Here is a 16,201-nt window from a genome sequence, read left to right as displayed (position 1 = left end):
GATACACAGTCGTTAAAAGGCCTGCGTTTGCGCCGTTTAGGGGGTCCGGGGGGGGGGGGGGTCTTTATGTGAAATGTTGCAGACGTCGTGTGGAAAATGGGCCAAATGTCATTGACGTCTGTCCGCACATGGAGCAATTAACTCATTCACTCCCATTGACGGCTAAATACGTCAATGGGAGTAAATGACGTTCTCTGGTGGTGAATATTTATTTATTTTTTTTGTTTCTCTATCAATGTCTGTTTTTTTTTTTGTTTTTTTTGAAAAATCCTAAAAGCTATAAAGCAATCAACAATCGGCATTGTGGTTATTACAGCGTAGTAATCAACCGATAACTCAATTATTCATCTGTGTCCACGCAATAAATTCTCCCGGCTCCTCCTCCCCTGTCGCGTCTTTGTTGCTATTTGATAGTTTTGCACATAAGGTGGATTTGTTCAAATTGACAAAAAGGGACCAAGAGGAAAGCGTACCTTTACTTCGTGAACTGACGCTAATGTTCCGTTAACATCAAGATTGCATTCATATTTGCCTTTGCATTTTTGATTTTTCCAACTCTGTGAATTTAGGGCGACTTGGTCGAGGAATCAATGCACATAAGAGCCTTGCGACATTTCATGAAACCAGTTTATTTTATTACAATCTCTCTTTTATTTTTCGTACGATGTTTTTTTTCACCGTCTTTATTTAAAATGGAATAAACGGATATTGATGGTTTTCTGGCGGCTTGAACGGATTATCGGCTTTTCAATTTATTTCAATGAGGGGAAAAAAAAAATAATCAAGGTCTGTCCGAAAAGTTCCAGGACTGAAGTCATAAAAGTTAATTGAGTGCAGTACACTGCTGTGACCAGCAGAGGTGCTGCTGATTCCAAAAGTTGCTGTCTAAAGAGAATCCTTCGGCTCAATTCTTACATTTGCAATTTTGCCTCTGAAATGGTCCGAATTTTTATTTTATTTAAAAAAAAAAAAAAAAAGCTCTTAGAAGGACCCTTCAAAGCTGTGTTTTATGACCGGGGTGAATATCTCTGGCAGACACGTGAAGGCACCGCTTTACCAACCACTGTTCTCCCGTGGCGAAAAACATTGTTGCTATGGTTTCCGCCTTGACATCGCTCTCGATTAGCCCACATGTCTCCTTTGCCTGCTTTTTGTGTCAGAAGCGCCGGTCGGATGGACAAAAAGCAGGATGCAAGCCGCCGGCACGATCGTCATAGTCACATTGTGGATTACCACTGACCCCCCCCCCCCCCCACACGTGAAAGCAGTAAAAAAGATGAATATTTTTTTTGTGCCGTCACAGTGAAAGGTAGCGCACATCCACTCCACTGCGATATAATCTTGTCTCGTTCTCATCACGGGCTTTTCATTTTTAACACCCTGAGGTGCTGTCAGCCGTCTCCCGATGGGCAATTTGATGAGTTGTCATAGGAACGCTGTCGAGTTGTGTGTGTGTGTGTGTGAGGGAGGGGTCGGGGGGGGTAGAATGTTAAACAGGCGATAGAGTCAATGAGCCACTTGATGGTTAAACACAAGCGTCACCTTTAGATGAGTCAATATCCCATTTGTTGGTTTTAGGGCCCGTCAGTCAATTATTTTATGTTTCTTCATTTACGGACACCATGAACAGTTTGAGTGCTAATACCAAAAGTTTTTTTCTAGGATTCTTTTTTTTTTTTTAATTAAAGTCACCTTCCCATCCTCGACTTGCCGTCGTTGCCCATTCACTTCACGTAGTCTTTGGATCAGGTGGCGCATTTATTTCCATGAGGAATGCCCCAATTCTTCGCAAACACATGCTCCGCTGCTTATTCGTCATTACCAAGTAGAAAAAAAAAAAAAGTTTCTTGGCCCCGGCCTATTATTTCCAATTTCTCCAGGAGAAAGTTAATCTAATGAGCATTATCGGCAGCTAATGGGAATTATAATTAGTCAGATGCATCAGATTATCTGCACGTAATTAGCTGTGTCTGTCAGCTCCAATTAGCATGACAGAAATGAGGAGACTTTGGAGTTTGTTGCAGCGCTGATGACGACGATGAGAGAGGCGAGAAGGGCGAGGAGATGGAGAGATGGTGGCGTGGAAAAAAAAAAATGTTAAACTTAAATGTTTTAAATGAGCCGAAAAAATGTCACGGTGTTACTGTCGTAAGTGTTACTGTAACTCCAGATCTTTAACTCTCCTTACAAGGACCCTAAAATGTGCTCTGATTGATTTTGTGCTGTAAAGCGCTTAAAAGCAGCCATAGACATTTAATGAACAGTGTCAAATTGGTCTTTGGGGTGAAATCTAGCGTAGCCGGCTGACCGGGCCCGGAGTGGCCCATCTGGAATTCCGTGACTATTCCAGATGGGCCACGATTGAGTCACAAGGATGCGGTATTTAGATATCTTTAAATGGTGTCGGCTGTCAGTGACAGTTGCGTTCTGATTGGCTGTTAGCTAAGTACGCCATGAGAGAGCTCAAGCCCATCTTCATTTGTTGAAAAGGAATAAAATGGTGTCAAAATTTTGAAGAATTAAAAACTCCAAAACTTGACTTAGTTGAAATGCCTTTAAGCGCATGTTTATGAAACCACTTTAGTGATTTACAACATGTACAACTTTTTAGAGCTTAGAAAATAGACAACTTAGTTTTAAAAGTCACACAAAACGCACACGTATCTCCCAATCAGATGGTGCTGTGGGAGAGGCAATCTGCTTCTGCAAGCAGGGCCACCAGCATGAGAGAGTGAGAGAGGGAGGGAGAGAGGGGGGGGGGGGAGAGAGAGAGAGGGAGAGAGGGGGGGGGAGAGAGAGAGAGAGAGAGAGAGAGAGAGAGAGAGAGAGAGAGAGAGAGAGAGAGAGAGAGAGAGAGAGAGAGAGAGAGAGAGAGAGAGAGAGAGAGAGAGAGAGAGAGAGAGAGAGAGAGAGAGAGAGAGAGAGAGAGAGAGAGAGAGAGAGAGAGAGAGAGAGAGAGAGAGAGAGAATCAGAATCAGCAACATGCCAAATATCGGACAAAATACAAACATCCGAAACTCGTCAACATTTTATCAGAATCAGAAAGTATACTTAACTCATTGATGACCAGCCGAGCAAAAAAAAAAAATTACATTTGACGTCTTAAGCCGTCAATGGCAGTAAATGAGTTCATGTTGTGGCCAATTTGACTTGAATGAAAATTAAAGAATCCAATTCCCTGTCGTCCTTGCAAAAAAAAAAAAATGCAGTCTGGGTACTTTCAAAGGCACGCAAATCACACGCCACAAAAAAAAAAAGGCGTTTCCAAATGTCGGCTAAACAGTTGCAGTTCAAATTAGCTTCATGACCCAGTTGTAGTTGTTTTGGTCTCCAGTAGATGGCACTCTCGGTTCAACATTGGGCTTAAGGCACACTGACTTGCCATTATTCAAACCCTTTATTTAAACCAACAGCGCCATCTACAGGACTAAAAAATACAACAACTGGTTCATGAAGCAAATTTGAAGCTTCATTTTCCCATCACTAGTTACAATCGGCCGGGGAAGCGAGCGCATCCCTCACCACCTCACTAAATGCACCCACGGTGACGTTAATGCACCTCAAGTACTTGCGCACCTCAAACCGGCGAGCACGCACCTAAACCCAGGGGAGACGCCGGAGACGATATATATTCCGACAGTGACAGTCAATTTGAGACGATCTTAAACTTCTCTTTGCTGGAGATTATTGATCGGGCTTAGCTCATATTTACCAGACAGACACTCAACGCCGTAATGTGTCCGGGAGGCATTTATCAAAAGCGTCGCATCCCCAAGTGCACCCCAAAGGACTGTTAGCCGGCAGATTTAAGACCCCAAATGCAAATGCGTCCCGTCCCAGCCATCAATTTATGTTTTAATGTTGTAAAATGTTGCCAACGATGTAAAGTAGTTGCAAGCTGTGACTTGCGTGCTTATGTTGCTCTTATCTTGTAGCGGGGGTCAAACAAATAATTCCGGGGATTACGCATTTTTCCCGCCACAAATTATAAAAAAAAAAAAAGTGTTTAATGTTCTGACTCGTGGGTCATTACGGTCGCGCAATTTGAAAGTGAAGTCGGAAAGCTGGTGCGCAGCTATTTTGTTGCCGCCGCTTCGCTCGTTTGTTTGCCGAGAGTCCGGTGATAGACCTTTTGTTTGATTTTCATTAGTGGCGGTTGAGCTCGAAACGATCGATTGTTTCATTTGTTGTTTGGGCTTTGTCGACCCTGAAGTTGTTGCTACCTACGTTAAGCGTTAAACAAATCATCTTTTGTTTGGACTGCAGCAGTTGTGACCCTGCTAGCGAGGCGTCTTCCACGGAGACGCCCCCCCCCCCCCCCCCCTGGGTTGGTCGTAACATCAATTGGGGCTCGTCTCATTCTTTATCTTCTTTTTTGTTTCAAGCTGTCTGGCAGTTTTTTTTTAGGTTGATATAGTGTTACGGTGAGTTCATAGTCGAAGGACACTGAGAACCGCAGCAAACAGGCTAAAATATCGCAACTGAAAAAAAAAATCTTCGTCTCCAATCGGTTTCCAGGAGTGATGATGAGGAGTTCAAAGCGTTTGCGACACGGGTTTCTCTTTGTCTTGACGCTGAGACGCCGATTCGGATTTTGAATTGCGATAACGCAATAGTCGCTGGTGTCGATTTTATCGTCACAAATTATTTAGCCAATCGGGAATTCCTCTCATCTCCGAAGATACTCAATAAACCGATTTCGGGTCTCTGCGTTTCTGATCCGACTCCGGAAAACCCGTCCAAGTTTGCGACTCCTCCATAGCTTCCGAAAGTTTTATCCAAGAGGAGAAATACAAAGTCGTGGAACTTGATCCTTGTCGCGATCAGTAGACGGTCAAAAATCGCAGAGAAGACTGATACCAACTTTGCGCGCTTGTTTTTCTCCGGTAACCTCCGAAATGTGAAGTCTGCGTCCTTGTCACCGGTTCCGTTGTTCTGGGCCATCGTATGACTCAAATTGTGGTGAAATGCCGTTCACGCCAAATATGTCCGATTTCCGGTAAACCAAGTCAGGAAAACACTTCACGGAATTGCGTGATCGCCGTATAAGATGTTATCGAACAGGCCGACACGTTCCCTGAGCTTGCTCTCAGCTCAGCGGGAGCGCGGCGAAGAGATGCACGTGCGCGGTATTATAAACGGGCAATTTTTGTATCCCAGCTCAAGGCTACTCGGCAACCTATGCTATGTCGGTACGCTCGCTGTCGTCGCCGTCTGCCCATGTTGACGTCTCGCCGCTCTGACAGGCACATTGAAACTGACAGCATGATTTGTACTCCAGCGCAAACAACATCAATTCCCACTAGACGGGAGCCTCGGAAAATCTCTTGGAATTCCACTGTGGGTTTTACATATTTATTTATTTCTAAGGTTGAGCCACCGAGCAGCTCACAGAAGGTGAGTGGTGACGAGTTCAACAACTTGCGCGAGAAAAAAAATAAGATGTCATTTAGTGATAGACTGAATATCAACCAGGCCGATTGTCGGGGTCGATATTTGGCATTTTGCCGATAATCGGCGTCGGCCTTTTAAATAACTTTCAAGGCCGATAAATTAAAAGATGATTTATTTTGGCTCGCTGCGTCTCTCTCTCTCTCTCTCTCTCTCTCTCATGTGCTGGTGGCCCTGCCTGCAGAAGCAGATTGCCCCGCCCACAGCACCATCTAATTGGTTCCTTCAGCTCTAAGATGCCTGTTTGTTTTTTCACCTCGAGTCATACACACTACAACAGACTTTGCCCACTTTACTTTTAATATTAAGTTTTCTATTTTCTTAGATCTAAAAAAAAAAGCTTTAACATATTTTGCAAATCACTAAAACTGTTTCATAAACATGTGCTTAAAGGCATTTAAACGTAGTCAAAAATTTTGGGGTTTTATTTTTCAAAATTTTGACACCATTTTTCCCTTTTTTTTTTTCAACCAACGAATATCGGTTTGAAATATCGGTTATCGGCCTTCATGACTACTAATAATCTGTATCGGTGTCGGCCCTGAAAAAAAAAAAAAAGCATATCGTCTATCACTAATGTCATTTTAGTCTTCACGAGTTTGATTTTGTCATATCAAAGGGGAAGATCGTCCACGCATGCCGGAACTGAAATCGGACCGTAGCAGGAGTGCCTGTCGATGTACTCTTGAATTTTTTGGGTGGGGGACATTAGGCCGCTCACCTCGAAGGCCACTCTCGAGTGAATTGAATTAAAAAAAACCCTGCGTACAAATCAGTAATCAACAACCAAATCCCTATTCCTTCGCGCTCATCACTATTAACTTCAAATAAACAATCAGCCGTTAGCGGCGAATGGTTCCGATAATCTCTTCCTGGATTGCGCGACTACATTACGCGAGCGTTAATGTTTAATTACAGTTTTCCTCGGGCGCCATTTTTTTTTTTTTTTTTTTGGAACGCATACTCTCTATATGTTGAGTGGAGCGTTGGGCTGGCGATCGATGGCCGCCTGCAAGGGTGGGCGCGGTTGGAGCCGCTTGGAGCCGCTTGGAGCGTGTGTCTTCTGGCCACAACGTGTGGATTAAGGGAGGCCTGAACTTGAAACGAGAAAGGACAGAACAGTCAATAACACACTGATTAATGATAATGGCATGCAAGCCAGGGGGCTAATCTGTCGAAGCTTTTTTTTTTTTTTTGGAATCTAAAAAGCGATTGGCTAAGAAACATCGAGGACAGGAAGGGAAGGCGAGCAAGGCGGTGGAAGTTCGTATGACTCCGGCCGGCCTTGCTCGCCGAGGCCCACTCGGCTGAGTGATCTTGAGCTACACAGGCGTGATAAAAAGCTTTATTGATTGCGGCTCATTAAGAATGTTGGCAATCAGAGCACCTTTCATCGGGGCGTAATAAATTTGGGCTTTGTTGGTCATTAATATTCATAAATCTGCAGTCTCCAGTTCAGAAACAAAAGTAGCATTTTTTTTTTTTTTTTTTTTAAATAGTGTGCGACGACGCTTTTCATAAAAAAATGGACTGAATTAATATTATTTAGGTGAATAAAAAAATCATAATCATCAAATCTTTGATTTTTTTTTTTTTTTGTTATCCCTTGTGGAGCAATTAAAAAAAATAGGCCATCGCTGAATAAGTCAGCCGCAAGGACTTTTCTTGGGTATCTCCCGCCATCCATTGGCCCTATAGTTTATTCACTTCACTCGCTCACAAAAGGCATCAGCCTGACCGATCTTCGCATAGGAGTCAGACCCGGGCTGATCGATGAGGTCTTGGGCTCAGCGGTGGCGGCGCTGCTAGCAGGCCGGACAGGTAGCCTGACAGACGTACAATCAGTGGGCCAATCGATGGGAACTTTTGCTGAGCTCAGATAAGCGCCTGCTCGGGATGCTCAATCGCCTCAGCTGACGGTCGCTTTTGGTCGCCCGCGCTGCGGATCTTCCCCTCAGATCACGACGCCCGCAAAACAGGGAATGTAATGCAGCGTGATAAATGCTTTCCTTATGTGTGTATTAGTGTGCATCAGCGGAACCATCGATTGGACTTGATGCCGTTTTGTTTGCCTGACCATCGCGCGCGCTAGCGGTGCAGACTGTCGATCCGATGCACGGAAAACAATAGAGCCAACTGCAATGCCCCGCTGTCGTCTTTCAAGTTCCCACTTTGAAATGCACGTTGGCCTGTGCCGAGAAGATTTCCAGTTCAGCCGAAGAATAAATCAGGCTTAAAACCCCCGTGGTGCCCTCATTAGGGCAGGGCTATTGAACCTCAATAGACACCCAGAAAGTGTCACGGGAGTCGTTGCCCTCAGGCTCACTATAAAACTTCAAGTAAAGCGATAAAGCTAAAGTTCGGCTTGTTTAAGGTAGAAGTTAAGTACTTTAAGATCCACTTATTTCCGGTCTTTGGGATTCGTATAACAAGGATGCTTCGAAATACTTTGGATCTGACACGAAAGAATTTATACTGCTGGTGTGATTTGTAGTGATGGACCGATTATCGGCGCCGATATTTGGTATTTTGCCGATTATCGGCATCATCCTTTTTTTAACTTTCAAGACCGATAAATTAAAAGATGGTTTATTTTGGCTCGCAGCAGCAGCACACTTCGCTCTCTCTCGGCTGTGCTGGTAGCCCTGCCTGCAGAAGCAGATTGGACAGCTCACAGCACCATCTGCAGTAAGCTGCCTGTTTGCTTTTTCGCCAGAACTTGCTTAATAATCTAATAAACTCACAACTAATCGAAAACTTCTTTCCGTCGTAAACGTTAAAGACGTGTTTGTTTTCATTGAACTATAATGTACGATAACTGAGCCTGGGAGGTCTGTACACTTTTTGTTAGACTTTTGAAATTCAGTTTTTTATTTTCGAAGATATACAATTTTTGTAAGTCACTAAAGTTGTTTAATAAACATGTTTAAAGGACTTAAAGAATTTTGACACAATTTCCCTTTTTTTTCAACCAATGAATATCGGTTTGACATATCGGTTATCGGCCCCTAATCATCGGTATCGGCCCTGAAAAAAAACACATCTGTGTGGATGGACCCACGCGAACGTCATCAATTATTCAGCAGGAAATTATGTTGCCTGTTAACGTTGAGAAATATGACCATAAAATAGTCTCCACCAAAAAAAAAAAAATAAAAAATCGCATAGGCAAGTCACAACCGTCATCAATTGCCTTGCTGGCTTTTCGTCGCGATCCCACTCAGCCTTCTTTCCTAAATGTCAGACCTTATTCGGTACATCCTTCAGATGCAGTTATATCGCTTATCGAGGCCAATCAAATGATCTCGTTCAAGATTTCCTAGTCTGCGTTGGAGGCGAGCATACTCGACCACCTCCGGCGAGTGGTGAGATCTTGACAGAAAGCGTCTTTTGAGCCTCGTCCGGGCTTGAGAGCTGATCGATGGCGAGTTAATTGGAAAATGGCGGCGAGGAAATGTGACGACGTGCGTCGGTAGCCACTCTGTGGTCTGATTTTCTTGCGTGGGTCTCTGCCACCGGTTGACTCCGATGAACGTCGGATGAAATATGCCGGACGTCAGTACGAGGACGCCGTCCAAAACGTCGTACGAAAATATAATTTCCTTTTAAATAGTTTCGGTAAGTGAATCTTGTCGAGATCCAGCCGAAGGCGCTGCGGTGCGTTTGATTGACCGCGCGGAACCCGCCAACACGGCTTGCAGATGTGCTAATAGCACGCCGACGGGAAAGCCATCGAGCTGACAGGAAAAAGAACAAAAGTAATTACAGTGAAGAGGAGCCCGAAGCCAAAGCGCCGCGGCGGCCCGACCCTCCAAAGTAAAAGCGCGCTTTCATGTCCTTACCGTACAGTAGAATCCGTAAGATGTGAGGTAACACAGTCAGTGTTAAGTAAGTTCAATTAGGAAGAACATCAACAGCTGCAGGACACTCCAAACAGTACTCTCTCTGCAAATAACGTCGACGGAATTGCTAAATTGACTCTTTGAAGAAAATAGAAGCGGACATCACAGGCGGCGTGTGCCCCAAATGACGGCAATTTGTGAAAGCGACACGCTGCCTCCAATCTGAAAATAACTCGACTTTATTTCAGGAGCGCGGGAGCGGAAAATGCCTCACTGCTGTTCGTGCATACCCTCGTTGGAAATGACGGAACTGAGGCGTGGTTTTCGAAGGTCGTTGACGGTTTTTTTTTTTGGGAAACGTTCTCCAGTACCATTGACGGCTAAAGACGTCAAAGATAAAAAAATAAAATGTCATCAACAAAGGGCTGGTCAAGTCTGCGTTTCTGTTGCGTGTGGTCCAAACAACATTGGGACAAACGCGGAAAAACTTATTAAACGATCACCTTTCAGTTTGATATTCTGCCACGATCAGAAAACAGACACTTGGGAATAGACGGGTAGCCCGAGAAAAAAAAAAAAAGAAAAGCCTCCCGTCCCATTTCATACTCTGGGGATCACTACATGTCGCCAGAATACGATGAACTGCCAGACATGAACGAGAGTGATAGCCACTGTGGGTCGACGATCCACGAATTACCCCCCCCCCCCCGCTCTTCCCAATTCCCAAGGCCAAGTCTCTCGATCCCGGAGACAAGATGAGATGTCGTGTAAGCCGCCCTGAGACCGTTGCTGCCTTGTCTCTTTTATTCAGATTGCTGGAGTGCCTTTTCTAGTTCCAAACAATTAATACTTACAAGGATGTCGCATAATAATCGCAATCTAATCATCATAAGAAAATCTTCCGAGCTCCCAATTTACCCTCGAATACTCACCCGGGTATCTCCGTCACCCCCGTTGCGCTCTTACGCTAAATTGTCGCATCGAAGAATGACAGACTATGCAGCAAAACCCGGAATCTTTGGTTTCACACCTGGTCAAGAGCTATGTAAAGGTCCGTCGTAAATCACTGGAGTCGGTCCCCCCAATTCTGCCATCGCTTTGGGGGTTCAAACACTCGGGGGATAAAGAAAAATAAAATGAACTCGGCGCGAGATCATAAATCCAGTCTGCAGTGAGCTGACGATGCAAAAGGGGGACCAGTGTCTAGCCTCCGTGATAGTCCCGTCGCAGATTGCTTTGTTAGACCAAAAGTATCCCCGAAACTAGTGGAGGACCGTGCGTTTTACACGTCGGCCTTCAGTGAAGTCCTACCTAGTCTGATTTGAATGAATCATATTAGCATAATTTCTGACACCTCAGCGAGTTTTGGACGAGCTAGCTTCTCTTGAAAAGTCTGACTTGAAAATGACGTCGCAAGTGGTAATATCATGAGATCTGCCTGGCAACAGGAGCTTGCTGAATTCTGATTGGATGAAAACTAACCTAAAAATTCAACACTAGGATATAAAATGACATCAATGTGAAGAATATCATCAGGGTTATGTAAGGCCAACAGAGAAGGACTTGCAGGCCTTGACCGCCCGCCACTGCCTCAAACAATCGCCGAACAAAGGTTCTAAGATGCGTTTCCAACTAGAACTGTATCAGATAAGTCGGTGATCCTCTGATAAAAGAAGGGAACAAATGTGACAAGTTGTTAATAAATGAGGTTTTCGTTTTGTAACCGTTGTTCCATCAACCTCAACTCCACTCGATCTTTTTTCGATCTTTTCAATTACCAAGCATACAACTAGAGAACGTTTGCGATATTTCCCATCAGTTGCAAGTGCATTAAGCTCTCGTTTAGCTTTCTATAATCACACCCACAAGGGCCTTATCAAACGGGCGCCCGCATAAAAGCAGCCCTCCTCTTCCCTTACGTTGACTATCTCAGCCTTTAGCGGCCATCATTTATTTTGCCGGGCGGACAAGCCAATCTCGTTTTGTGCAGCTGTTGCCGTCCTCGAACGCTCGCCTGGCTTACTCGTATCTCCGGCTTCATCAAGCTCCTGATGAAACCTATACTGGCCCTTCTCCAGATAAGCTAAGGCGGGCAACCAGATAGATCCATCATTCTCCTACTTAACACACACGGAACGCTTGCTTACCTGTGTATGTGTTGCCGGCCTTGATTTACTGCGGGGGAAATGCTGGTGTGTCCTTAAGACAATTTGGTTGGCTTTCGTATGAGAAGCGATGCGATCTCTGCTGCGAGAAGATTCAGAGTTAGCCGGGTAACAAGAAGTCTGGAGCGCACAGGAAATTGAGTTGAATTTTTTTCAAACCTGAGGCAAATCAATGTTGAACATCCTTCAACAACCCAAAATGTCTGACGCTGACCGGCCTGTCGGGACAGAATCTTAAGAACCGTCGCTGTACATCCGGAAAGTGTGATACCATTTGTGGTTTGGGGTGCCAACGGTTTGGACTGGCAAAACCACAACAGTTCACCTGCAATCGATTCAATGCCCCGAAAATTTAATAACATGGATTAATCCGGAAAACAGGATCGACTGTCAGGAGAATTTATGAAGAAATATTACTTACCGTATTTTTCGGACTATAAGGCGGATCCTTATATCCTTTCATTTTCTCCAAAATTGACGGTGAGCTTTATAATCAGGTTCGCCTTATGTATGGATGCCAAATAGAAGTGGAATGAAAGTTTATTTGCTTTACTGGTTTGTTTCACTTAACATGCAGTAATGCGCCTTATAACACGGTGGGTCCAATATATGGAAATTTCCAAATGCGGCGAATGCAACGGTGCGGCTTTTCTGTGGATTTTTTCTTTCACCAGTAGGGGGCGCTCTATGGTTCCGAAAATACGGTAAATAAATCTGGATTAAATTTTTTTTCTCTTGAGTCTGTTCTGTTTTATTTATTTATTTATTTATTTGTTTTTTTATATTAAATTAATTAATATATTTATTTATTTTATTATTTTATTATATTTAGTTAATTAATTAATTAATTTATTTTTAAGAGTTGCTGCGGCTTATATACGGGTGCACCTTATGGTCCGGAAAATGCAGGTAAACTTGTTCCTTGCACCTTATAATCCGGCGTGCCTTACCGTCTGAAATATACAAAATTTGTCTTTCATTAAATCAATACTGCAGTTCTCAGAAGCGACAAACAACCAGATTTGTGTTGCAGTTTTATAAAAAAAAAATAAAATAAAAAATTATGTGAGCCGCACGTATGTTTGGGAGCCAAGAGAACGTGCGGTCTCCCCCATTAGGCCCGGTTCGCCGTAACGCAAATCTCTACCTGGGAATAGTTGCTCATGTGGCCAAGGCCCAAAAGGTTGCGAGCTATTCATAATTGACTTGCTTTTGCCAAGTGCATGTCCCCGGAACATAAAGTCCGAACGGTTGTCATGACAGCGCTCCTGCAGCGGCCAAAGTGTTGCATCAATATGAGCAGGGAGATAAATTGCACTCAGGATAATGCGTGGGCACGTGTTGTATGTCGTTCCATTAGTCGCGTCATGCAGAATATCAAAAAAACGAGCCAAAAAGCCTTTCAATGATGTCTTCTGGTCGCTGTCTTTTTGGACACAAGGTCATTTAGTTAATGATCAATAGCTCGTATCGAGCCCGCGCCGCCCCCCCTCCCCCCGTTTCTGAAACGGCCGTTAAATCGATGCGAACAAATGAAATTAAGCTCCTGGGTGGCTCTGAGGAGCAAATGATCTCCCCGTGATTAATAACGCACCGTAAACGCGGCGCCGGCGCTCGGCACCATCACGACGCACGCGCGAGGATTTCCTTTTCGAGGTAATACCCCCCGGGGGGGGGGGGGGGGATGAAGTTCTGCTAATGGTGTTTATCTGCGGGTGCGCCATTTGCCGTAACAGCCAGAAGAACAAATGGTTTTGTTTACAGAGCTGGAAGTAGATCGCTTTTGGATTCCTGTCATTTTTCGACAAGCAAAAAAAAAAAGTGTTTGACAGTCTGAATTTAAATCGGTGTTTCATGGCTTGTGTTAGCTTGCGCGTACTACTTAATACGGCCGTAAACAAATTAGTCACCGACTTCGAAATGAGATTGTCATGTTTTCGTTTCTCGGTGTTGTTATGCATTTTCTCGACAGTACTTTTTTTTTTTTTTTTTTTTTTTAGCTTGTCTCGGACTCATGTCTGACCAAGCCCCCCCCCCACCCCTCCACATCCGTCGTCCATTTTAAAGTCACCACATTGGCAGATTATATAAAATAAATTTGATTTTTTTTTTTTTAATTATTTTATTTTATTTTTTTTATTGCTTTGAATTTAATATCAGTCTAATTTATTTTAATGTATCTTCATCTTTTTCTTTTGCTCCAAAGTACACGAGAAGGAAGTTGTCATTGAAAATAACGACGCTAATAATTGCCCCAATCATTTTCATTATATTCTGTGTTTTTTTTTTTTTTTGCCGTGCCGGGCTCTAAATAGAGAAATGGTTTTCCGCTTTGCTCTAAGCTCACCACCACTTATTTCAGGTGTGTTTATCATTCACGCTGACCTCGGTTAAGTGTCCCGAGAATTATATTTAAGGCCCTGGGTCCCAGTCGGCAATTAAGTACAATTCATTACAGCAGTCGCACAAGGCCGGGGGGGGGGGGGGGGGGGGTTGGCAGGTAGGAGCAAAACACTCCGGCAAGCAGGCGAAAGGCGAAACAGATGGAGCAGCAAGAGGAAAAGGCAGTGTGAGAGGAATTTACGTGTGCGAGAGGCGATTGCGAAACGTACAGTAAACCAAGATGGAGGGAGGAGGTAGAAACGTTTTGCTTGTTCGGCGTCGTCACGCCTCTCGTGTTTCAAACTTCGAGGGATTATTATTTTTTTTTTTTGGGATGATTTATAGTAGTTTATGTCAGAGCAGGCGCCCTGCTCGAGTTGAATACGACACAAAATGTATTTTTCTGTTCTCGTGGCTTTTCTAAATTATCGCACATTATTTTTTTCATGATAGCAAAAAAAAGAAAAGTCGCCCAATAAGGTCCGTGGTTATTATCGTTAACAAAAACTAGCAAAGTAACATTTGATATTATAAAACTAAAACTAATTACAGTAAAAGTCCTTTTTTTATTTTTTATTTCGTCTTTGTTGATTATTTTTACGCGTGAGCTGTTTGGGTTCATTTTAAAAGCATTTATTTGACTACCGAAGAAGGAACGTTAAACAGTTGTTTGCAATTTTTTTTTTTTTTTTTAACTGTGCACTCAACAGGGACTCTATATTGAGAAAACTAAAACTAATACTAAAACTAATAAAATCTAAAAAAATAAATAAATAAAATAAAAAAAAGTAAAAATGAAATAACTATATTAGATTTAATTCATTTTTTATTTGAGCTGGGCAGCGTGCCACAATCGACCTTCCACTTCAGCTTCTTCGATGAAAAGCTGACTGCAGCCTTTCGCCAAGGGCAGGCCGTGACCCTGAAGGTCATTTCTTGCCATTCGCTCTTCTCGCCGACATAAACGCCGCATTGGTCCAGATTCACTTTGCATCCGGAATCACGTTTGTCACGCGTTGTGAATCGGGAGTCGTGCGTGTTTGTTCATCATGTCAGTGCAGCAGTCTGGAAGTGCACTTCCTCTTCTTTGCTTCTTTCCAAGAAAGGAAAAAAAAAATACTATGAAGTGGTCATATTCATATTGCTAGAAATGCACTCTTGGTCTTCGACGGTACACATCATGTTTTTTTATTTTTTATTTATTTTTTTTATTTATTTACATTTGGAACAATTCCATTTTCCTGTCGGTTGATTTCCTGAAGTTTTTTTTTCATGATGCATATTTTGAAAGGCGCTTTGCGTCTTAATCTGACATTTTTTGTACCGACGCAACACAAAGCTGCGTTTCACGACTTTAGCCCTAAAAGTACATTTCCGACGCGTTGCAATGCTTGAACGAATGTGGCCGCTTATTGTGTTTCCATTCTAGTGCGGCCCGAATTTGAACGGACTTATCAGAAAATTGAAAACGAGAATGCAAACGGACTTTCCATTAAAAGTGTGTTTCTACGGGGAGGTGGAGGGAGATGAGTGTGGCTCTCGTCTTTCGCTCGCGGTACATTTTGCAAATTGTATCCTTGCACTTTATTGTCGGCGTAATAATCATGATTGCTTTCGCCTTGTTACAGTCCCGATCCATTTTCCTCGACGTCGTTTCTTACAGAGGCGCCACGTTTAAATATACGGCGTCAAGTCCCCTGAGTGGGTTATATATCGGCGCACCCTTGACATTTGACATTGCGCTCACCGTTCAATTGCGCTTCCTCTTTTCTTCAATCGACGTTTTCTCGTGTGCAATATGAAACATGCTGACTTTATCGTTTTTTTAAAATATGCAAATACCTTTCTGTCGACGCTGCTGTTTAGTCCCGCACAAACGACATAAGTCCTTACAAAATTAATACAAAACAAAACAATATTAACTCGTTGTTACAAACATTTTTTTTTTTTAAATCCACACCTGTGTATTTTTTTTTCCCCCTCTAGACTCCGCCTGCCAGCTCCTCACATCAGTCCACCAATCTGATGAACTGCGCCAACCTCAGATTAACCTCCGACCTCCCAGTTGTCACTGGAGGTGAGCCACACACACACACACACACACACACACACACACGCATGCACGCACACCCCGCAAAGTCGGGACCTTAATAGACTGAGGCAGGCAGAGAGCTTGGATGGTGTCTTCAGGTATTGCATCACAAGCATGGCTGATTGAATAAAAATGTTTGATCTTCAGGGGCCTTTTTTGGTGGGGGCGGGGCTTATTAGACTGCTATTACAGTGAAGTAATGGAGAGAGTCAAAAATGCAATGTCAAGTCCAATGTCAATTTTGCAACATCACAGTAAAGGTCATCGC

The 16,201-nt window shown here is 43.5% G+C and overlaps 1 protein-coding gene across 2 annotated transcripts in view; it reads left to right on the top strand.

Annotated features, from left to right (window-relative positions):
* The window catches only part of LOC148341477 (uncharacterized), a 100,321-nt gene that overhangs the window by 10,762 nt on the left and 73,358 nt on the right, over window positions 1-16,201 (top strand). For both annotated transcript variants that reach the window (XM_088289057.1, XM_088289059.1), the window contains exon 3: window positions 15,828-15,918. In XM_088289057.1, coding sequence (XP_088145183.1) covers window positions 15,867-15,918 — 52 coding nt within the window. In that variant the 5' untranslated portion in view covers window positions 15,828-15,866. The remainder of the gene's footprint in view (window positions 1-15,827; window positions 15,919-16,201) is intronic.

The sequence above is a fragment of the Idiotropiscis lumnitzeri genome, chromosome 2 (genome assembly GCF_059441095.1).
Source record: "Idiotropiscis lumnitzeri isolate Australia: NSW breed Sydney's pygmy pipehorse chromosome 2, RoL_Ilum_1.0, whole genome shotgun sequence".
Taxonomy (NCBI): Eukaryota; Metazoa; Chordata; class Actinopteri; order Syngnathiformes; family Syngnathidae; genus Idiotropiscis; species Idiotropiscis lumnitzeri.
Note: the sequence above shows the minus strand (reverse complement) of the source record. Positions and strands in the feature narration are given on the sequence as shown.